Source organism: Crocodylus siamensis, chromosome 1 (assembly GCF_052110815.1).
Source record: "Crocodylus siamensis isolate JL-2025a chromosome 1, ASM5211081v1, whole genome shotgun sequence".
Classification (NCBI taxonomy): Eukaryota; Metazoa; Chordata; order Crocodylia; family Crocodylidae; genus Crocodylus; species Crocodylus siamensis.
This window is the reverse complement of record NC_143395.1, coordinates 133703595-133727779: the sequence shown is the minus strand read 5'-3', so window position 1 is coordinate 133727779 and position 24185 is coordinate 133703595. Positions and strand designations below refer to the sequence as shown.

Genomic DNA, 24185 nt, shown 5'->3' with positions numbered 1-24185 from the left:
AAACTTTTTATTGAACTTTCATTTTCACCAAAGATCTGGAATTTAGAGCAGGGTTGATGAGCTCTTCTCTTTAGACATACCACAAGTACAACAACAGTATTTGCTTCCTAAGCCTCCCTCTCAAATATTAGTTATGCTGAGGAAAACCTATAAGGGTGGGAAAGTGTAAGACAATACAGTCTCCTTCTCTGCAAAGAGGTCATCAAAAATCAATTAATGGGCTTTTGAGCGCCTTGCTTACTTTACACCTTTACACCCTTCTATATCTTAGACATAATGTGGTTTTGGAGCTTACCCCCCAGGATAGCACAACCTCAAAATCTAACAGCAAGATCTATGATTCAAACTCCAGTATGAAATTGCATTGTACAGGCACTATTAACATAAAGTATTAGTCTGACACCTAGTGGTTTTATTCAACTGATGGGATAAAATTCATGATAACTAATTATTGTAATCAAACCAGTTTTACCAATATATTTTATGTATTTAAGTAACTGGCATTAATGGTTTGAATGAAGCAAGTAGGATTACATGCCAGTAAAGTGGTAGGTTGTTATATTTATCAGTAGATGTAATGATTGTGAAATGACTGTGCTAATTTACAGTGCTGTAGATATAGTAGGGAAGCAGTGTTGTTGTACCTGTTATAGTCCAGGAAATGCTGCCCCCAAAGTCTTGCCAGGCCTGCAGAATGCAGGCTTCAATCAGGTTTGGGAGGGTCTTTGCCCCCGCCCCTCCATGCAAGGGGTGGGGCCAGCCCCTCCCAGTAGCTGTTAGATTGTAGCACACATTCAGTAGCACAGATCCATGGCCCCACACCCCTGGGAGGAGTCCAGCATATCCCTGCAGCCCTTCTGGGGGTGCAGGCCCCCAGATCTGCATGCCAGATGACAGGAGGCTGCTGCTGCCGGCAAGTGTTATTAATTTTGTTTTCAAGACTTTGAGGTGCAGTTTATGAGAAACCTCTGCACCTATCTCTTAAAATTTGGCAGTCTTCATGCCCTCAGAAAGGGATAACATTCCAGCAATTTTCATCCAAATCAAGCAAGAAATTACAATGTTTTAGGCATTTTCATGATTCCCCATTACAGCCTATTGGCAAATGTCAAAATGCGTTGCAACAGCGAACAGTTTCAACAAAACAAAATGGGACAGTGCTCCAAAACAAAACAAAACAAAACAAAGCAATGAAACAAAATACTGTCCTGGACATCAAAATGAAATGATTTTTTTTTGCACAGCCCTACTGTTTATTTTGGATTTTCCATTGTTTCTTGAACTCTCTTTACCCTGATGGGATTTGCAGAATCAAGGTGGTGTGAGGAAGGGTGCAGGGGATAGTGGAGCCCCATATATCTCAATAACCACATGCCATGCTGCTGTACTTTTCAAAGCCAATTTTCTTCTGTTTGCCTTGTCATTTCTTTTTGTTGTTGTTCGGGTTTTTGTGAACATCCTTCCATACACCAAAAAGAAAAGAATAAAAAGAAATTCTGATTAAACATCAAAGTCATGGCAGATGAGATCTTTTCAAATGGGAGGGGATAAGAAGGGATAAGAAAGACACCTTTTCCCCTACAAAACAGAAGGAAAAGATGTCATTCCAGAAGGGCCCTAAGCCCTATAGCACCTATAGTTGACAATATGGAATAGACTTTGACACAGGACAGACCCCTGTGGGATCCTACTTGAAATGCCCCCAAAGTGTCAGAGTGATTAATTGCCATAGATTCTTTGAGTGCAATTGGGATTGGGGTGTGGGAGTGCTAGTTGTATTTCCCAGAGTGGCTGAGAGGTGGGAGCAGTGAAGGAAGGTGCTTTTGGGGGAGCTACTGCTCCTGCCCCAGGAAGGAAGCCACAGCTTATGGGGACCTGATTTAGGCCTGTACTTTGTTCTCCACCCCAACATCCCTAGACCCCAATCCTGGACACATCCATGCCCTGCAGACTGGCTAGCTGGCATATGCTTTGCCAGCAATTTTTACCCCTGGAGGTGAAAGGTCACACCGCTGGAGGTGGGGAGTTGGCCTGTTGCCAGAACCATCCCCTTGGCAGTAGAGTTCAGGGGATGTAAAATTTATTTACATGGGAGGTTTAGGGAGGACACACTGCATCCTGGGATGCTGGAGGACTGCAACCTTGGCAGCTCATCTGTGAGGGGTGGCCATACCTTAATGGAACACTAGCTGGTAAAAAACAACTTGGGAGGAGTATAATAATATTGTTTTGGCATACAGGGATGAAGTCAGAAAGGCCAAAGTGCAATTGGAGTTGCAGCTAGCAAGGGACATGGAGGGTAACAAGAAGGGTTTCTACAAGTATGCCAGTGACAAAAGGAAAGTCAGGGAAAGTGCAGGTCCCTTACTGAATGGGGGAGGCAACCTAGTGACAGAAGATGAGGAAGAGGCTTAAGTACTCAATGTATTTTTTACCTTAGCCTTCACGGTCATGGTCAACTCCCAGATTACTGCATCAGGCAGCACAGTTTGGGGAGAAGGTGGTGAAAGAACTGGCTAGGGGCTATTTAGAAAAGCTAGAGATATACAAATCCATGGGGCTGGATGGGATGCATCTGAGGGTGGTGAGAGAGTTGACTGCAGAGCCACTGGCCGTTATCTTTGAAAACTCATGGTGATCAGGGGAGGTCCCAGATGATTGGAAAAGGGCAAATACAGTGCCCATCCTTAAGAAAGGCAAGAAGGAAGACCCAGGAAACTACAGATCAGTCAACCTCACCCCAGTCCCTAGAAAAATCATGGATCAGGTTCTCAAAGAATCAATTTCTAAGTACTTGGAGGAGAAGAAGGTGATTAGGAATAGTCAGCATGGATTCACCAAGGGGAAGTCATGCCTGACCAACCTGATTGCCTTCTATGATGAGATGACTGGCTCTGTACATGTGGGAAGACCAGTGAATGTGATATAGCATGACTTTAGCAAGGCTTTTAATATGGTCTCACACAACATTCTCCCAAACAAAGGAAGTATGGTTTGGATGAATGGACTGTAAGGTGAATAGAAAACTAGCTGGATCATTGGGCTCACATGGTACTAATCAATGGCTTAATATCTAGTTGACAGCTGGTGTCAAGTGGAGTGCCATAAGATGACAGAACAAGGAGCAATGGTCTCAAATTGAAGCAAGGGATGTTTAAATTGGATATTAGGAAAAACTTTCTCACTAGGAAGATGTGAAGCACTGGAACAGGTTACCCAGAGAGGTGGTGGTATCTCCATCCTTGGAGGTTTTTAAGGCTCAGCTTGATGAAGCCCTGGCTGGAATGATATAGTTGGAGATGGTCCTGCTTTGAGCACCAGGGTAGACTAGATGACATCCTGAGGTCCCTTTAAATTCTAATTTTCTATGATTCTATGAACCTATGGATATCACAGATTAGAGATAAACCTGCCTTGGAGTGTTGTAACTTTAAGCTTCCTAAAGTATGCTTAACACTTGTTTCAGGTTTTAAGATGGGGACAATCCAGGCATTAAAAGCTCTAGGAGATGCCTAAAATTAATGTGTAATAAGGCCCTAAGACATCCCTGTTAAATGCTTAGCCAGCCTCCTCTTGAAAACCTCCAATGAAGGAGAAGCAAGGGCTTTTTTGGTAGTGTCTTTTGTTGGACTGTCTGTATAGTTGAGAGAGATGCTAGATAAGCTTCTGGTCTAGGAAATAAGCAAGTACAATGTGATATTTTGGCCATTAGCCATTATATTTTATACTGTTTCTTTAAATGCTGTAACTTGGTGTGCCTCCTTAGGCACTGTTGGCTTTTGTCTGGATCCATGCTCAGCACAATAAAGTTACTACCCATGTAAGCTGTGTTGTGCTGTCTCCTTCTCTTAGGCTGGTCTACCTTCCCCACCACAGTGGACCCAAAAGATAGAATCTAAAGCCCCAACTAAATACCAGTTAAAACAATGGGACGTGTTCACTCCAATATGTATAATGTAAAAGTATTACAACTGCTGACATCTTAATTTAATTGCATGATAGCTACAGGAATAGCAAAATAAATAGCTAGGAATGACAATGAAGAGGTGTACAAGATTCTGCTTTACACTGATTTTATTCTGGTGTAACGCCATTGACTTCAATGCAGCAACTTCCCATTTACACCAATATACATATGTTTAAAAAAAAGGAGAATCAAGTTTATGTACCTGAGATACTAAGAGCCAAGTGTTTGTCAGTGTAAGTTAATGGAAATCCTTTTATTTTAGTGGACTATTGTCCATTTACAACAACATAGAATTTGGCCATATACCTGCAGTAAATTTCCCTAGGCCAAGCTGAGATTCTATTTTTTTAAATACAAGAAAATATTATAATTTAAGAAAATATTATGACTAATCTCTTTCTCTCTCTCTCTCACTCTCTTTCTCTCTGAGCACTGTCTACTAGGGGGTTGATCCAGGACCCACTCAAATCATAGGAAAGATTTTCATTTACTTGAATGACTGTTCAATGAGGGACTTTTTTGCTAGAAGTCTTTTTTGTGGAGAAGTTGTTTGGGGTGAGATATTTTTAAAAATAATCTCTAGGCACTAGATTCTTTTAATTAGGATAGCAAGATTAATAGCATTCAGTGTGATGGAGTATTTCCTCCAGAGATTGGTACTAGAGCAATTATATAATATTAATATCATTCAGTAGATAGAGTCAGTCCAAGGATGCCAAAGGACTTTAAATTATAATGAATATCTCATATGCACTAATATCACTGTAAGGGCAACCTGACGGTGAATATTACAAAAATTCAGAGATATGTGGATCATTTGATCTATTTTTCCCATATACATTATGTAACTAATATTCAGGCCTTGCAGTGAACCCCATAATTTAACTTTGCTCCCAGCTTGGTTCCTGCTAAGTATTCTTCAAATTTTTTGTCCATTTCTTGGTTCTGATCTTCATTGAACAAGTTCTTCCAGTCACTAACACCACCTGCAAAAGCAATGTGGATATTATCATATCAAACATGCATGGAATGCCATGAAAAAGAGAACTTAGAACTTATTCCTTTCAAGTTCATTTTTATCTCTTTTCACACCAACTGGAGTGTTGCTGTTGCTTTGTTTTTAAAGCAAGAGACTGGGCACAATTTTACACCAGTGCAATTCTACTGAAGTAAATTTCATGAGTTCATGAGTCTGCAACAGTGGCAGTAGTGTGAGGGGAAAGGCCCCAAAGTATTTAGTCAACTTAAAATACAAAAAGCACTTTATAGGATCATGGAATCATAAGAAGGGCTAAACTTAATCTTCAGAGGTCATCTAGTCCAACACCCTGCTCAAGGTAGAAATGCCCTTATCTATATCATTCCATATAGGTACATGTCTAGCCTGTCCCTAAGACTAAGAAATAATTACATCTACTTCTGTAACACACCATCATTTTTACCCTTAAGATTAAGTCACAAAACTCAACACAAGGAGGAAAAGAAGGACCCACCTTTAACTGTTTCTCAGGGTCTTGAGCAGGATAGAACAGAATCCCATTTAGGTGCCTAAATTCACTTACATGTGTAAGCAGTAAAATAGAAGCTGGCCCAGCACCTCGGAGATACTGTTTCTCCTAGGCACACAGCTAAAACTCCCATTCAAACTTGGATCATGTATATATGAATTACTGCCACAGACCCAGATTGGCCCAGACTGAAACAATGTTGCCTATCCTGAATGATGCTACAAAAGAGCATCCTCCACCAGTGCCCCTCTGTCTGGTAGAAGGCATGATGCTGAAGGATAGAAAACATGGTTTTGCTGTAGGCAGGTCATGTCTGACCAACCTCATCTCCTTCTATGGTCAAGTAATGAACCATTTAGTTGTCGGAGACATGGTTGATGTCATATACTCAGATTTTAAAAAGGCCTTCAATACAGTCTCCCATGACACTCATAAAAAACTGGGGGATTGTGGGCTGGCAGACACCACAGTCAGGTGGGTTGGGATCTGGCTAAAGGGTCAAACTCAGAGAGTGTTAGTGGACAGGGCTGTATCGTCTTGGTAGGAGATGGCCAGTGGTGTCCTGCAGGGTTCAGTTCTTGGCCCCATGCTATTCAACAACTTTATCAACAATTTAGATGAGGACATAGAAATCATGCTGGCCAAGTTTGTGGATGATACTAAGTTATGGGGGAAAGCGGTCATGCTAGAGGATAGGATACAGATCCAAGTGGACCTGGACAGTCTGGAAAGGTAGGCAGAGTGGAACCAGATGCCATTCAATAAAGATAAATGCACAACTTGGGAGAAGTAACCAGTGACATGAATATAGTTTAGGAGGAGATGTCCTGGCCAGCACAATGACAGAAAGGAACTATGGTGTTATGGTTGATCACAGGATGAACATGACCTACCAGTGTAATGCTGTAGTCCACAGAGCTAATAGCATACTGGGATGCATTAGCTGATGCATCATGAGCAGGGCTAAGGAAGTGACACTGCCTCTCTACTTGGCACTGCTGAGACCCCAGCTGGCATGCTGGGTTCAGCTCTGGGCACTGCACTTCAAAAAAGATGTGCAGAATCTTGAAAGGGTCCAGAGAGGGCCCACAAGAATGATTTAGGGCCTGGAAGACAAAGCTTATGAGGAAAGACTAAGGGATCTGGGACTGTTCAGTCTGCGGAAGACAAGACTGAGGGAGGATTAGGTGGCCATCTATAAGTATGTAATGGGTGAATATTGGGAGCTGAGAGAACCTGTTCACTAGGGCACCCCAGGGGAAGATAAGGAGCAAAGGCCATAAACTATTAGAGGATGATTTCAGGTTGAATATAAGTAAGAACTTCTTTATGGTAAGGGTGACCAGAATCTGGAATAGACTTCCCAAGCAGGTGGTGCAGTCCCCAACATCGGAGGTCTTCAAGAGGAGACAGGACAGACACCTTGCTGGGATCATTTGATCTCAGCAGTATTCCTACCCAGAGCAGGGAAGTTGGACTGGATGATCTTTCAAAGTTTCTTCAAGCACTTCATTTCTTTGATTCTATGATTTGCTCCCGACCTACACCCCCCCAGCCTTGCTGGTGCCCCTCACTTCCCACCCACATCCCCCTGGCCCTGCCAGTGTCTCTCACTCCTGACCCAGAGTCCTCTGCCCCCAACCCTGCCAGAGGGGTCCCCCAACTCCCAGGGCTACAAGGCCAGGGGCCCAAGTCCACGGCCCCTTGACCTCCCTACCCCACCCCAGCAGCACCCAAGCCCTAGCTGCCACCTGCTGCAGCCAGAGCAGATCATGGAGTCCAGCTCTCCCTCCCACACAGGTGGCCCAGCTGAAGCGGAGACCATGAGGAAGGAGCAAATACAGGCAGCCTATTGCAGGCTCAGGGCTCCCTGCCCTGCTGCCCTCCTCCCTCTGGAGCCTTTTACAGAGCAATGGGTGAGAAAAGGGGCATGGCAGGACAGAGTGGAAAATGGGCATTTTTCTCCTTAAAAAGAGAAAATCTCCATTTTCCCATAGTGAACAGAAAAGAGATCCCTGTAATCACCACTTTGGCCATAATCTGCTGCTTTCCCTTTCCAAGGCTTTTTCAGCTTAACAGACTATCCCCACTCCATCTCTCAGTTAGTACTAAGTGGTCAACTCCCACCTTCACATGACCAATGACTTCAGCTTCCATTGTCCATTTGTTTTTCAGTCAAGAACTTTTGTGCTTTCCTCCATGCTATTCCATATGCTTGGGAGGAGCTTCCTGGGAATATTTGTAATGTTTCCTCATTATCTTCTTCAAATCACTCCTTAAAACACTCCGACAGAAAATCTGACAATGGATAAACTACTGACATGATGAGGCCATTGCCTGTCATACTCCTCAGTATGATCGCATTATCTCTTAGTGCTCCCCATCCTATCTGTATTCATCTCTTGTCTTTTGTTTTATACCTAGACTGCAAGCTAATGGTGTCAGGAACCTTCTTTTATTTTTTTTCAATACATTGCCTAGCACATTACGGTCTTGATTCTTGACTACATTTTAAAATCACTCTAATAATAAAACTTATAAATACTGGGGACATCTACACATGTACTTTACTGTGGAATTGACTAAATTAGCTCTGCAATAAAGCATCAACATCTACATGTGCAATGCTATTAGTCCAGAGTAAACTAATAATTCCACCATAGGATAGTATTAGCCAACTATCTGTACTATCCTATAGTGGAATTATTTGATTTACAGCAATGCATGTATAGACAGTGACCAGAGCTGGCTGGGGCATGAGGGTGCTACAGTGCAGGGGCTACCTGCTCTCTAGCTCCACACTGTAACACCCTCATGCCCCAGCCAGCCCCTCCACAACACATTTTGCTGGGGTGGAGCAGCTCCAGGCTGGCAGGCTGACCACCTAGGCCCTCTGTCAGCTTGGGCTGCATTGCTCCAGCTCAACCTGATGTGGTCCTGGGCACACATGTAAATGCTGCACCCTGGATTTTATACAGCCATGCTAATTGCACATGTAGATGCAGCCACTGACTTACAAATGATAATGAATTCCAACATTAAATCTAAAAAGAGAATCTGGGAATGGTTTGCCAAAGCTACGGAAGATTGATTCTTGTGTCTCTGGAGCTTTTTGGATAATCACCTTTGCGGAAGAGAACATTGCCAAATGCTCCATGTGTTTTCTCAGAATTCTCTTTCATAGCTTGGAAGCTGCTCCTATCTACCACACCTTGAAGCTCCTCTTCAGTCAGAGACAGCTCAAAGAATTCAGCTATCTTTTTGACACCCATAGCTCGATTCTGAAAAAGGGAAAGTAACACAATGAATTTTATTCGTACAAAATATATCATTCTGATTAATCATGGTATTTCCACTTTCAATCTATCCTTGGTGACCCTATGTTTTCATGAAGAACATATAGGCCCCCTCTACACATTACACTTAAGGTGTGATTAACCAGTCCTAGTTCTCTTCATAAAAGTGAATTGCATCCAATATGAGTAAAGCTAGCAAAATCCAGATCTATATCAATGAAGTCACGGAAGAAATGAATTGCAATTTATTTTGGTATATACTATAGAGTGCATATGGAGTTCTATAAGGAAGTATTATGGGATTGGACCTCACAAAGGTTCATGTTAACTACACAACTTTTTAGACAACAAGGACATTTCTAACAAAACTTTGAAAAATAATTAGTTCATTTTGCTCAAGGACATTTTGGCCAAAAAAAATAATTAAAATCTATATATTCTTGCCCAGCTGTAATTCATATTTTATGATATATTGCTTCAGTGTTCATTTGACTGACATGCATATATAATTATTATCTAAACATTACTTTAGTCACCAATGCTGCCTGGAGGATACAATATTCTTTAAACAGTAGAAACTCACCTCTTTCAGCTCTTCGTAGGTTATTGTCATAATGTTTTCATCATCAATATGTTTGTTCCATTCAAAAATATAGTCAAAAAAGAAGCCCCAGGGCACTAAAGGAAATCACAGAATAAAATGATCATTAAATTAATTATAAGAGAAAAATGGGTAAGGATTAGGTCTGTTCCTTAAAGTTAAGACTTGCTGTGATAGCTTTAGATTATCTTCTGTCCAGTACAGTCTTTGAAGTGTCTGCTTTAAAACTATATTCACCAGAGAACAGATAGAGTTGAAACCTGCCTTGGTCATAGAAAGCTACCAGAGGTCTAGAAGCCAAGGCCATCAGTGTATACTTTCTTATGAATTCTAGATTGTGCTAAGGTTATAAGGGCTTTGCCTACTACTGTGCATACCCAGTCTGTATGACTAAGTAGCCATGCATAGTCTTCCATGTGTGCAGGGCTATGTGCAACCTGTATAGAATTCCAACCTGTGCATAAGTGGCATTTTTTGGCAGTTAAACAATCAGAAAGGTTGTTAAACAAGCAAATTCAACCCTAAGTTAATGTCTTCACTGCACAGTTAACTGATGTGATCAGCATAGAAGTCTAAGTATCTGGCCTAGTTCATTTCAGTGCACCATCCCACAAAAAGATTTTTCCACATTACTGTATCCTCATTTCTCCTACACACTCCTATATATATACATATCCATATGAGAGTATAACCCATTAATCTTTGTTCTGTGGAGCTGTGGAGCTCTAGGATTATTTCTGAGCCCATAGTAGGAAACCTTTTTTTGCTCTCCCAGGGGTAGAGGGATATACATTTCAGGACTATCAGCATTTGTATGGTTTTTTTCAGAACCAAAGTTCTAACATATCTCCAAGCTTGCTACAATTGCTGGTGATTAAAACACCTTCTGCCCCAGATCACATGTTAATACATCACACCTGATATTTTGAAAAAGTATCTGTAATTTTATGTTATAATAAAAATATAATTGTGGAAATGTCTAATAAAATCCATGTTTCCATACACAGTCTACCTATTACATTACTGACATTAGTAGAAAGAAAAGAACTCTACTTTTTCCTGTCATGAAAGCTGTGAAGAATTCATCCCAGGTCTCATAGGATGGAAGAGGAGACAAGCCATTGGAAAAATGGTAATAAGAGGTAGCTACATCTTTTGGATTGCGAAGAAGCAGCAAGATCTAGAAAATTAAAGTGTTAATTAATTAAATATATTTCTGGAACTACATATAACAAGATTGCAGTAAAGGAGATAGGATATTTTTCAGGTTAACTACAATATTGGTGATTTCTGGGATCTCATACATATATTAGGCATAGAAATAATAGTTCAACCTTATATGGGGAGAAAGCTATTCTTTCACTGCCTTTCAGTGGTCAGATCTACATGATCAGCCAACTGTGAAGTTGTTACTGCCTACTCATTTAATAATTGGTTAACCAAGTACTAAATAACTGCCCAGTAACTGGCATTACTGTACAGTCCCATTGTCACATGGTTATTTTTAGCAGCTAGTGTGCAGTAGCAACAAGCTACTGTACAATAGGTCATTACTACCACACAGTAGCATTGCCAACACAGCTCATTCCTGGTGATGCTATGTCACCATAGCAATGAACTATGCACAGTAGCTCGTTGTTACAGCAACACGGTGTCTCATTTAGCTGCACCCTATATGTTTTGCTTACTTTCTCTGAAATGTGATTGAGATAATACAAATTAATAATACACATTCTGGGTGCACCTACACATGCAATAAATTTGAAGCAATAAACTTCAGAGCAGTTTGAGCCAGTGTAAACTCCCCATGGGTGCAGCCTGAAACATGCACTGGAGACAGTAGCAATTGGAGCCAAGGCAAAGTAGTTTATATCAAAGCCGAGGGCATGAAGGGTCAACCCCAGGCTCCGGATGGCAGTGTCGAATGATGGAGGGACTACCTAGGGCACAAAGGTGCTGAAAATGCAGAGCCATGTGGCTAGGCAGCAGGCAGGAATCTGGCCCCCTGCTCGCTGGGTTGATTGGGGGCAGTTTACGAAGTCATTGTCTATACATGCATTTAATCATAGTGAATGACCCTGCTGTAAGCTAGTTCTGTCTCTGACAGTACTGTCTTATCGCAGCGTTAATTATTTTACTGCAGCCTAATAGTGTTGCAAGAGACGGTGACACTTTACTCCACATCTAATTAGTCCATTGCACAGTTAAGCACATGTGTAGATGCAGCCTCTCTGAACTTTGTCACCTGTGTGTTTCTTCCCTTTATGGTGAGTAAATGCTTCTATTTAAAGAGACCATATTAAATTATAAAAGAGGCAAAATCAAGAGACAGGTTAGAAAAAAAAAGTGGGGCACCCTTAAGCTTCACCCATCTTTGAAACCCTACTTGAAATACCACAGTTAGGTGCCACCCACAGGAAACTGTGTAATTACGCACTTAATCACAGAACAATTTCTCTTTTTTTGATTTCTCTCATTTCTCTTAACTGCTGTTCATTGTAGTTTGGTGTCATATGAAGTAGCTGCCCTGTGAACAAAGACCAGGCATTGAAGTGGTTGAGCTGAGCACTTGGTACCTATTATGGAGACTGTACATGTGGCAATAGAAATTAAAAGTGGCTTGAAAGATCTGTTGAAATGAGTATGCCTTCATGATATCAAATGAAAACTCACCTTAGTTTTATTCTTGAAGATTGACTCAGGTATATTGTGAGGCATGAGATGAGTAAATATAATTCTTCTAGAAGGTAATTTCTTCATCCGCTTTAATAAAAATGAAAAAAAGAAGGAAAGCAGAAACTCTACTTAGTGAAATATTACCTATTGTTAGCCCTGCCTATACCTTTTGCTGGTGTATGTGTAGAAAATTATGATGGACTGGTATCCATTTTCATAGCTTTTAAGTTTTATGGTTTTTTTCTGTGACCAAAAAGAGGATTACATATTTGAGTGTCTCTAAACTATGGCACCTCCCCTTCTCCCCCACACAAGTGTGAAGATCTGGGAAGAGAATTGGTATCCAGTGCAGAGTACATAAAGGCTGAGTTTATCCTTACCCCTAAAGAAATAGTCAAAGCTAGAAGTAGGGAGCAGAATCTAACTGGGAAAGACAACAAGCTCGCAGTCCCAATTAGGTCAACAAGGGAAGCTACAAAGGGAAGATTATTGATACTAAAATAGATGGTACTGGGAATTAGAAGAAGAGAAAAGGTTCTGACTGGATTGGTAGAATGATGGTACATGAAAAAGAAAGTAATGGAGAGAAGAAGAACATCCCAAAAATGTTCATAGATTTCATAGACATTAGGGCTGGAAGGGACCTTGGAAGATCATCGAGTCCAGCCTCCTGCCCCAGGGGCAGGAACTCAGAAGGGGTCATAGGATACCAGAAAGATAAACTTCCAGATGTCTCTTGAAGGCATTCAAAGTAGGTGCTTAAACCACCTCCAGTGGCAGTCTATTCCAAACCTTGGGGGCTCAGACAATAAAGTTCTTCCATATGCCCAGCCTGAAATGGTCATGGAGGAGTTTGTGACCGTTCAACCTTGTCATCCCTTGGGGCACTCTGGTGAACAGACATTCCCTCAGATCCAAGTTCATGACCAACATCAGAATTCTGATTCAGCTTGACAGAAACCTTTGAACAGGATCCATAAGTAATAACTGGCCTTGTATAGAGCCTCAGCAAGGACTGGCTAGACATGGGATGATGCTACTTACTCAGCTCTACAACTGGCCCTGCTGGCTCAGCACCAAGGCACATTGGCAAAGTAGTATGTGAACTTTGTACTAGTCCTGTACATGCTCTCTCTCTTTCATGGGTTAAAAAAAAGAAAAAAGCTTTCACAGCTGTAGAGTTCAGTAAAGGAAAAAAATATATGAAGGAAAATATGGTTCATAAACAAAATTTCAGAGGGGAAAAAATAATGGGTAGAAGGACTGAAATATTTTGTTTTCAATGCTCCGGGTATTAGACTGGGGATTAAACACTCACGTGGGGAATTTTTTGTTCTGTTATTTATTCCTTGTATTTGATTTTGCATTAGCCTGTTTCTTACACCACATAGAGAAACATGTTTATTTAGTGTTCACAAGTCTCAGGTAGCTGTTAAGAATTTGTACTCTGCTCAATTAATTTATCTACCTTTTCCATCAGTTTTGTCAGTATGTTCAGAATTTATTGTGAACAAAGCATTCATTGTGGACAGCAGAAGTGTAACAAGCAGTTTCTGTGCCCTGGTAAGTGGGTGCCAAGCCAAGAGTGGTGGCAACAGCCAAACCTGCACTCCTCTAAGTGGGAGCCTGGGCCTGGTATCTGACTTAACCATTCCTTACATTACTGGTAGATGACTACCCTGCAAGTCAGGCACAGTTCATTCTCTGTAATGCATATTTCATACACAGTTTTTGTGTCTACATGAGACACTAACAGCACAGTAGACTAATTCAACTGCACATTAGTGCATCATGGCAAAAGCCGTGCTATTAGAATGAATGTACTGCACATTAGCAACACCTAAAGACTTGCACTGGTTCTACTGCACAGTAGTGCTGATTACTGCACATTTAGTACCTGTTTTTACAGGTACTAAACTTAATGTGCTGTAATTACAGAATATTAATGCACATGTAGATGCACCCAATATTATCTACTACAGTAAGTGTTAATAGCAAAGGGTTAGCAATATCAGTAAGCATTCAGTGCCCACCTGGTATTTCTCAGCATCTCCAACTTCCAGGTAGGGAAATTCATCTAGTTCATCATTCAGATTATTTGTTTCATCGCCATTATTCTTTGCACATGTTGTTACCAAGTCAGTTATAATTTGGCCTACCCAGTTTGTACCTATGAGAAAAAAAGAAGACAAAATCAGTACAAGAAATCTGGAAAAAGCAACTGGAATAACTTGTTTGCAATATGCTAGGTAATGGACAAGAAGAATCAATGAGACTGCAATAGGTAAACAAATTAACATTTCTAAAAAAAGAGCACTTTCCTTTTGCTTACTAAGAAAAATATGGCTTATGACATGATTTCTACTTACCTAAAAGCGTGGAGCAAACCTGAAGTGAATGAAGTAAATTGAACCATGAAATAAATTTGCTAATCTGGAGTTGTATCAGGGACTATTTATTCTAACAGGGGTTTTAACAGGTATATAGTGAAATTTGCTGCAGAACTAGCATATTTCAATTTATTTTTGCTAATATTCTGTTATCTATTTTTTAACTGAATTCCTGTACAGGAAGTGTCACAGTTATAGGGTAGATTGCTCTTCTGTCTCTTTTGGGTCTCTTGGACTTTACCCCTTCAAGTGTTAAGCTTCAAGCCCTTACCTGTTTCAGCATTAGAATTTTATAATCCTCCCATTCTTAGAGTTGAATCTGGATACACTGCCTCATATATGCCAACCATTTCTTACCCTGCAAGTCAGACTGGAGACTGGACCCTTGTTTCTTCCCTTCAGCAGCCTATGCTTAGTGAAATTAGACTATGCCTACACTGAGGTGGTAATATGTTCTGTCTAGGTCATTGTTGAGCATGTTCTGCCCAATCTATTGCCTCAAGTATGCTCCAAATCTGGAAATACAACAAGGAAGTTTGCCCTGAGGCATCTCTCTGTGGCTATTTGAGACTTGGTTTAGGGCAGGGGTGGGCAAAATATGGCCCATGGGTCATATCCAGCCCATCAGACCATTCTATGATGCCTGCAGAACCCCTAAAAAATTTAGAAAACATTTATCTGCTCCTGGCTGCTTGTCAAAGTTGGCAGGAGTCAGGGGCAATAGGACCCAGGGGGAGTCATCAGCAGGACACAGAAGCCCAGCCCTGCTCCACCCCCAGTCATTTCCCTACCTTTCTACCCCTGCACTGCTCCTGCACCGCATGGCTTCCGGCTGCATCACCAAACCAGGGAGCACAGGGCCTGTCCCAGTACTCCAGTGTGTGTGTGTGTGTGTGTGTGTGTGTGTGTGTGTGTGTGTGTTTTCATAGGGTGAGTCCCATATGCACCCCCCACCATACACATGCACACAGACCTCCCTCACACTGCAATACATAAAGACTTCCACACCCACACCCCCTCACACACCCCAGCTACCCTTCCCCCATATACAAACCTCCACAAACCCCATATCCATCCACATCCCACATATCCACACACACCCCCACATGCTCCCTCACCCCACACCCCCACACATATCCACCCTGTACAGACACAGCCATACCCTTCTCCACAGCCCACACACCCACAAACCTATACCCCCCCACACAATATACAAGAGTAAGCCTTCATTTTAAGCTATTATATACAATCACCTCTATGTACACTACACAAACACATGTAAACTAAGACAAAAATATTTTTTTAATCAGATTAATGAATGTTTTAGGTGTTCATTTTTTAGAATATAATTTGGTATTTTTCTAGTTCCAAAATGGCAAACCCCCTTGCTGAAAGGAGTACTTCTGGCAGCAAGGGGAAGGACTTCTGGTAACAAAGGTCAGTAGTTGGGGGGGTGGGACTCCCAGTCACAAAATGGTGACCAGGGGATGGGGCACCTGTCAAGTGCTACCCATGTGGCCCTCAACAGCTTGCCAAAACTCAGTAAGTGGCCCTCCACCCAAAATAATAGCCCACCCCTAGTTTAGGGAATGCTTCAGAATAGTCACTGGGGAGGACCCCAGTGTCTTGGCCATACATCTCTGAGTTTGAAGATGGGAGTGAAGACAGATGTCTAGGCTGTGCCTAAGAAACACTGTAGCTACAGCAGTGTAGACATGCCCATAGTGACCAATGGCTTTCTGAAAACCAATATACATATTAGTAATGGGGTAGTACATAAGAGAAAATAGTTTGAAAAAAAGAAATATCCAACAGCCCTATTTCATCTCAACCAATGACACGGCTCAGAGCACCCCCAGTCAGGTCATGAGGCACTACAGGGAGTTGGGAGTGGGGCTTAGGTGTCTGGGAGCTCAGGTGGTGTTTTCGTCCATCCTCCCAGTCTCGGCCTATGGGCTGAGGAGGGAGAGGAGGATCCACGCAGTCAACCAAAGACTGCGGCGCTGGTGTCTTCGGGAAGGCTTTGGCTTCCATGACCACAGCCCGCTCTTTGGCGAGAGAGGCAGCGAGTTGCTGGGAAGAGATGGCCTCCACCTCTCTCCCCTGGGGAGGAGGCTCTTCTCAGCCAGGCTGGCTGACCTGCTCCACCGGGCTTTAAACTAAGCCTGCTGGGGGATGGGGGGACTACTGCCACTGCTGGCCTGCAGAGTGACCCTTGCAAAGCCAGCAGACCAAGGCACTTAAGGGAGCCCAGCCCTGGCACAATCTGTGGGCAAGGCAAGAGCCCCCAAGGGCACACTTGCCTGCCTGTACACTAATGCCAGGAGCCTGGGCAACAAGCAGGACGAGCTCGTCCTCCTGCTCAGTGCAAAGAAATATGATGTCATTGGGATAACGGAGACCTGGTGGGACTCCACCCATGACTGGACCACGGGTATAGAGGGCTATATCCTGTACAGGAGGGATCGTGTTGACAAAAGGGGCGGGGGTGTAGCTCTCTATGTGAAGGAAAGCTACATGTCCCTGCAAGCTGATGTTGGCAACTGGCATGGACAGCTAGAGACCCTCTGGGTAAAAATTGGTGGGGAATACGGCACAGGGGACACAATGGTGGGAGTCTACTACAGACCTCCCACTCAAAGTCCTGAGCTTGACCAGGAGTTCGCCCGGGAACTGACTGAGGCTGCTTGCTCCAGGACCTTGGTTGTCATGGGTGACTTCAATTACTCGGACACCTCCTGGGAAGATCACTCAGCAAAATCCGAGCGGTCGCAAAGCTTTCTCTCGTGCGTGGATGACCTCTACCTGACTCAAGAAGTCTATGGGCCAACGAGAGGCAAAGCGCTGCTCGACCTAGTACTGGCTACGGGGGACGACCTAATCGGCGACCTAGTGATCGATGGGAAGCTGGGTGGCAGCAACCATGAGCTGATCACCTTCACCATCCGCCGTAAAGCTGGCAAGTCAGTCAGCAACACAGAAGTCCTTGACTTCAGAAAAGCCGACTTTGACAAGCTCAAGAGGCTAGTCAGTCAGGCCCTCAGGGAACATGACCCCAGGGAGATGGGAGTTCAAGAAGAGTGGTTACTTCTCAAGGAAGCGATCCTCAATGCACAAGCTAAATCTATTCCAACACGGAGGAAAGGCAGCAAGAAGGCACAGCAGCCCCCCGGCTCCCCAGGGACCTAGCAGACCTCCTGTGGCTAAAAAGGAAAGCCTACAAAGGATGGAGGATGGGATTCACCTCCAAGGAGGATTACTCCACGCTGGTCCGGTCCTGCAGGGACCAAACCAGGAAAGCCAAGGCTGCAACTGAACTCCAACTAGCTTCAGGCATCAAGGACAACAAAAAGTCCTTTTTCAGATGTATGGGGAGCTGGAGGAAAAGCAAGAGCAATGTTGGACCCCTGCTAAACCAGATGGGGCAACTGACAACTGACGCCCAGGAAAAAGCCAACCTATTAAATAGGTACTTTGCGTCACCCTTTCATCAGTCACACGGGATGCCCATGCCTGCTATGGGACAGGGAAATCTGGGTGAGGGGGATCCCCTACCCTCCATAAATGCTGACCTCGTGAAGGAACACCTTGAGAAGCTGGATACCTTCAAGTCAGCTGGCCCTGACAATCTGCACCCCAGGGTACTCAAGGAGCTGGCAAGCATCATAGCCCAGCCCCTGGCACGGATCTTTGAAAACTCCTGGCGCTCTGGTGTAATGCCCGAAGACTGGAAGAAGGCCAATGTGGTGCCGATCTTCAAAAAAGGGAGGAGAGTGGATCCGGCTAACTACAGGCCCATTAGCCTGACTTCTATCCTGGGGAAGATCCTGGAAAAGTTTATTAAGGAGGCCATCCTTGAGGGACTGGCCCAGGCTAACATTCTAAGGGATAGCCAGCACGGGTTTGTTGCGGGTAGGTCTTGTTTGACCAATCTCATTTCCTTCTATGACCAGGTGACCTATCACCTGGACAAGGGAGAAGAGATTGATGTCATCTTGACTTCAAAAAAGCTTTTGATCTGGTATCCCATGATCACCTCTTGGCCAAACTGGCCAGTTGTGGCCTTGGCTCCACCACGATCCGCTGGCCGGGAAATTGGCTCCGTGGTCGGACCCAGAGGGTTGTGACTGATGGCAGTGACTCATCAGGGTGCCCTGTGACCAGTGGGGTCCCTCAAGGCTCTGTCCTGGGACGCATACTGTTCAACATCTTCATTAACAATGTGGACATTGGAGTCAGGAGTGGACTGGCCAAGTTCGCCGATGACACCAAACTTTGGGGCAAAGCATCCACGCAGAGGACAGGCGGGTGATCCAGGCTGACCTGGACAAGCTCAGCAAATGGGCAGACGAGAACCTCATGGTGTTTAACACCGAAAAATGCAAGGTTCTCCACCTTGGGAGGAAAAGCCTCCAGCTTCCTTATAGGCTCGGCAGTGCTACGTTGGATAGCACTACAGAAGAAAGAGACTTGGGGGTCATCATTGACCACAAGATGAACATGAGCCTGCAATGCAATGCTGCGGCTAGTAAAGCGATCAAAATGCTGGCTTGCATCCATAGATGCTTCTCGAGCAAATCCCGGGACGTCATTCTCCCCTTGTACTTGGCCTTGGTGAGGCCACAGCTGGAGTACTGTGTCCAGTTTTGGGCTCCACAATTCAAAAAGGATGTGGAGAAGCTTGAGAGAGTCCAGAGGAGAGCCATGCGCATGATCAGAGGTCAGGAAAACAGATCTTACGATGACAGGCTGAGAGCCATGGGACTCTTTAGCCTGGAAAAGTGTAGGCTCAGGGGTGATCTGATGGCCACCTATAAATTTATCAAGGGTGACCACCAGGATCTGGGGGAACGTTTGTTCACCAGAGCGCCCCAAGGGATGATGAGGTCGAAAGGTCACAAACTCCTGCAAGACCATTTCAGGCTGGACATAAGGAAGAATTTCTTTACTGTCTGAGCCCCCAAGGTCTGGAACAGTCTGCCAGCGGAGGTGGTTCAAGCACCTACATTGAACACCTTCAAGAGTAAATTGGATGCTTATCTTGCTGGGATCCTATAACCCCAGCTGACTTCCTGCCCTTTGGGCAGGGGGCTGGACTCGATGATCTCCCGAGGTCCCTTCCAGCCCTGATGTCTATGAAATCTATGAAATCTATGAAACCCATTTCATGGTTCATTAGAAGCTAAGCAAGATGGACCACTATCTTGAGTTACACAAAGAAAGCAGATCAATTTATTTTTTTCAGGCAGATCTAGATAGCCTTTCAGAAACTGTCTCTCTCCAAACTGTTTTTCCCCTTTCATACCCATGTCCCTCCACAACCGCATATTATATTTCACCCTGGTCTCTAACAGTGAGAGAAAGATGAAATTCTTGTGTCATGAGGCTTACTTTCCCTTTGGAAATATTTGTTATAATTTTTATAACCGTGGAGAGTTTTCAAATCCTTGTAATTGTTGTATTCTTTTAAAAATCTTAAGCTTGTGGCTACTCCAATTTCCTATGGAAATAAATTCTGTCTTCTAGAGGTTCATGGGGAATAACTTTCAGTGTTATCAACCAGTAAGGGCAGGATACAGGGAATTACAAACAATCATGGAAGACTATGCATTAATGAATTTTGCATGATATCCCAATCCCAATATTTAATTTTCTCAAGAACAGTCACAAACTAAACATTTTTCATAGGAAACTAAATGAAAAATCTAAACAATGAAAAATATTGCACCTCAAGAAACCAAATGGTTAATTTCATGAAAGACATACATTTTAATTTTGCAGATCTAAATGTTGCAGCAGATACAAAACAGTGTACAAGCCATTTTTACTATGATAAATATGCTTTGATTTTTCTGATGTGTCCATAGCCATACTTTAACAATGACATTCCTAATTTGAGACCATTTGTTACCTCATGGTCATCTGAACTATTTCCTTTATATCTCACTAACAAAAGTGATTTATTAAAATCTGAGATAATTATTTCAGTGGTTTTGATATATCCTGATAATTTTTAATTATATTACACCTTATATTTATGAATAAAACAAACCATATTCACCAGATTTAGGGTACCCTGCTAGGATGACATCATCACTTCTTGCTTCAAATGCTTCCAAAGCTTTGAATTGCTCAGGACTACAAACAGTAGCTGGGTAGAAGATCCCCTTGTAGGAAAATAGCAGATCTTCACTCTTCATTGTCTCACCAGTGGCAATTGCCTTATCTACCAGATCAATAAATACTTTCCTGTTTCTTGCCATCCTTCTCTTTTTCTCACACTCTCTCCTCTTGTGCTGGATGTGAAGTTCTGTTTAAGCAGAGTCCCAGCTTAACTTTTAATAGAGGATTTTGTTTCTTTTGAACCAAATGCGCAAAACCTGACTCCACCTTCTTCATCTGTAGCGATGTAGGTCCAGACAAAGAGTATGAACCAGCAACCACTGGAGTTACTTAAGGTTATACCACTGACAAGGAAAGCCAAGGAAAGAAAGTCCAAAGAAGAAAACAAAGAAATTAAATATTTGCTTAAGTTAAAATGGTTATGTAAGTTTAAAATACCACATGTAAAAATTTGCGGAAGAATTAGTGCATAGAGTACATGGACATAATCCATTGATAAACAAAAAAATAACCCCGATGCCAGGTTTTACTTTGGTTGGTCAAACACAGGATGCTTTTCTGATAGGAGCTTCACCATTTTGTTGATATGCTACAATGGGATTATTTTTATTATACAACCTTATCATTCTTTGAGAACTGAGATGTGAAGTGCTGAGATCTGGAAAGAGAGCTGTCAGTGTGCTGGGCCCCTGGCTGCAGAACTCTCCTACTACGGTAGCTCACCAGAGGCCAGATTACACTTATACACCTAATAGCTGTAATAGAATCTTGGCTCCAAGTCCTCTATTTATCATTCTGCAAGACACAATGCCTCAGTTATTCTTTTAGGCTAGCCCATTGTTAAATTTGGATGGAGGCTAAGGAGTTTTTACCGTCTGGTGGTCATGTGAGGGCAGCTTACATAAGATACAGTTTTTTGTTTAAGAAGGGCATCATGAGTTATTAAGAGTTTGCAGGTTTGTATTCATATAACCCGATTAGTCTGAGTGTCAGTTTAGGGCCCTGCCACATGTTCAAATTAAAGCTGGGTAGAAACCAGATAAAAGGTTATTACAGATTTTGAAGCACTAATTTTGTAGCTGATTGGCTCTTTATAGCTGGATGAACATTTTCATGGTGTGATAATTACCTTGCATGTATAGCTGGTTTAAATTTATTGTACAATTAACCAGTTAGTTGTATAATATATGTAACGTGTGGCAGGGGCCTTACAGACCTATGCAAAAGGTAAAATCCTGAAGCCACTTAAGCCAATGCAAAAGCTTCTAGGAACTCTCAAAAAGGGTGAGAAGAGAAGCATTGAAAAAAACAAGGGATACCATAGAATATGATAGTCCTTGGAACTAATACTATATCACAATTGGCTGGCGTCTTTTCTCTAACCCAAGGGTGCTCGACCCGAGATTGCAGGCCAGATCCAGGCCAGGGAACTGTGTCACTTGACCTGCAGGGCTCCACAGAGGTCTGGAAATTTGGAGGCAGGGGAGGAGCAGCCATGGCCAGCCCATCCTATCCTGCAAAACCTGCAGCCGCAGAGGGCCCTGCAGCCAAAAGGCCCCCTACATCCAGCCACTCACCACACCCCCTGCCCCACCAATGCCGCCACTGGCTTCACATCCAGCCTCTCACCCTCCCCTCCCCCATGTCTGCCGCCACTGCTGTCACTGCCACTGCTGCCACCAGCTTCTTGAGCCACTTGCCACCCCTCACCCCCCAACACTGGCTTCTTCATGTCAGGGGGTTCCAAAACTATATTTTTCAGGGGAGACCCAAAAGATTGTGGGCCGGCCCTGGGAGTGGCAGCATTAATTGTTGCTCCCCTGCTGCCGAATATCCAGATCCATGGGGAGCCCAGCAAGCCAGTGTAAGAAGCCAGTCCACTGTTGTGCTGCCGTGCCCGCACACCGCGCCCCCATACTGCCCCGTACGTAGTATCCTACATATGTGTCGGCATATCGCCGCCTACAGCCCTACTGGTCAATGGGCACATGCGGCCAGTGTGGAATCATCGCGTGATTTCAAGTAATTGAGCATGCCAGTAACTCCCGCACTTTTTAACTGCCGCACTTTTCAAATCAGGCCATGAATAGAATGCCTGAAGCTGATTGGGTGAAAGCACACCTCAAGGTTGCAACGAGTATAAAAAGTGGTGGTTAACACTGCTCAGAGAGGACTTAGCGAAATCCACCAAGTGTGCAACTTCCACACACCATGGGGACCGGCCACCCCCATGCCTCCCGCCATCGAAAACTCCCGGCGTACCCCTTCCCTGGTTAGCACATCAGATCCTATGAGCAGTTCTGTTTCTCAGTAACTAGTGAATGGAAAACAAAGTGAAATCTTTGTAAGAAGTCTGCAGCCTGCACCTCTGATGCGGAGTGTAAGTAAAAATAAACTTGTTTGAAAACATAGGAGTGAGTTCCCTGCCTGTATTTATAAGTCCAGATACTTGATGAGCGTGCAACCCTTTGCAACCCGATCAGGGAGCAACATGGCATCACGAAAAGGATCTGGCGAAGGCAGCAGAGATGACCCAGGGTGCCAGCAGGCCTCAGACAAGGTTGAGAGGTGCTGCCCTTGGGCTCGAGGGAAGCGTCACCTCACCAGTGCAGAGGACTTGTGGTCCCACATAAGCGCAGCTGCATTAAGGTGTATCTCTCCCTGACCACCAGGGGAGAGGAATGGAGTATGTCCCTAAGCCTGGCTGCGTTTGGGTGCGTTATGAGCCATCTGTCGGTCATCTTCTGTCTGAGTGGGGACGATGAAACTGACCAAGGTTAAGCCCGTTCGGAGCCCCAACCCCACTCTGGCGCAAGAGTTCACCTGCGTCATTAGACACCTGAAGGAAGGAGGAAGCGAAAGCACTCCCCCAGATAAATTCAGCTGCCCAACTTTGAGAGAAGGCTCACGCGGCCATGAGCTGTTAATTCAATGCCGCAAGTCCTTAGAATCAGATGGCAAAACCGCCACTAAGTGGACAGGGTCGAAATGGGATAAGGGGAAAATGATAAATGTACTGTTTCAAACTGTGTCAATCTTGCTCTGAGAAAATACCAACCTAAATGTCCAGCTAGAAATGCTAGCCATGGCCGCTCAAAATCAGGCAGCCCTCACCCTGGCTGAGCCCGAAGTTGGTGGCTCTGAGGAGAAGGCAGAGGAGAAGAAGGGCGGAGTCGAGGCGGAATGTGATGATGCTATGCCCCGCCCGACGTTGTCTGCACCACCTCCTTATGTTGGACCGCCCACAGAATCACCTCCAACGTTGTACCCTCACCTCCTGAAAGACTCGCCAGCAACAGTACTCCCTCTTGCGGTTACCAAAACAACTGTCAACAATGGTGTGACTCAACAGACCATGACCTTTCATACCCACACCAGGGCAGAAATGCCAGAACTAATAAAAGAGATGGGGATATGCCCATCGTGTGGCTAGGCCGCTTAGAACAGGAGTGGGGACATGATACAGTCAATGAAGCAGAGGCGACTGTGTTAATTCGGTCCGGTTCCTGGAGTGGGCCACTGCACGAATCCAGAGGTGCTAGTAAACAACGGACACTGGCCTATTCCATTACCAGCAGTAGTAGCGGTCCAGTTCCTCAATAAGCCCCACACTTGGTTCGACAA

General features: G+C 43.8%; 1 protein-coding gene across 2 annotated transcripts; it reads right to left on the bottom strand.

Moving 5' to 3' along the window:
• Positions 1-4073: 4073 nt before the first annotated feature.
• Positions 4074-21108, bottom strand: LOC149873353 (sulfotransferase 6B1-like). Of its 2 annotated transcripts, XM_090031489.1 has the most exons (7): positions 20500-21108; positions 14082-14218; positions 12046-12135; positions 10426-10552; positions 9355-9449; positions 8600-8756; positions 4074-4953 (listed from the first exon to the last, which is right to left on the bottom strand). In XM_090031489.1, the coding sequence occupies exons 1-7, from the start codon at positions 20699-20701 to the stop codon at positions 4823-4825; spliced, it is 939 nt and encodes a 312-aa protein (XP_089887615.1). In that variant the 5' UTR covers positions 20702-21108; the 3' UTR covers positions 4074-4822. The 2 variants fall into 2 exon arrangements, with proteins under 2 accessions (XP_089887615.1, XP_089887616.1); XM_090031490.1 differs by lacking the exon at positions 12046-12135.
• Between the last annotated feature and the right edge of the window lie 3077 nt (positions 21109-24185).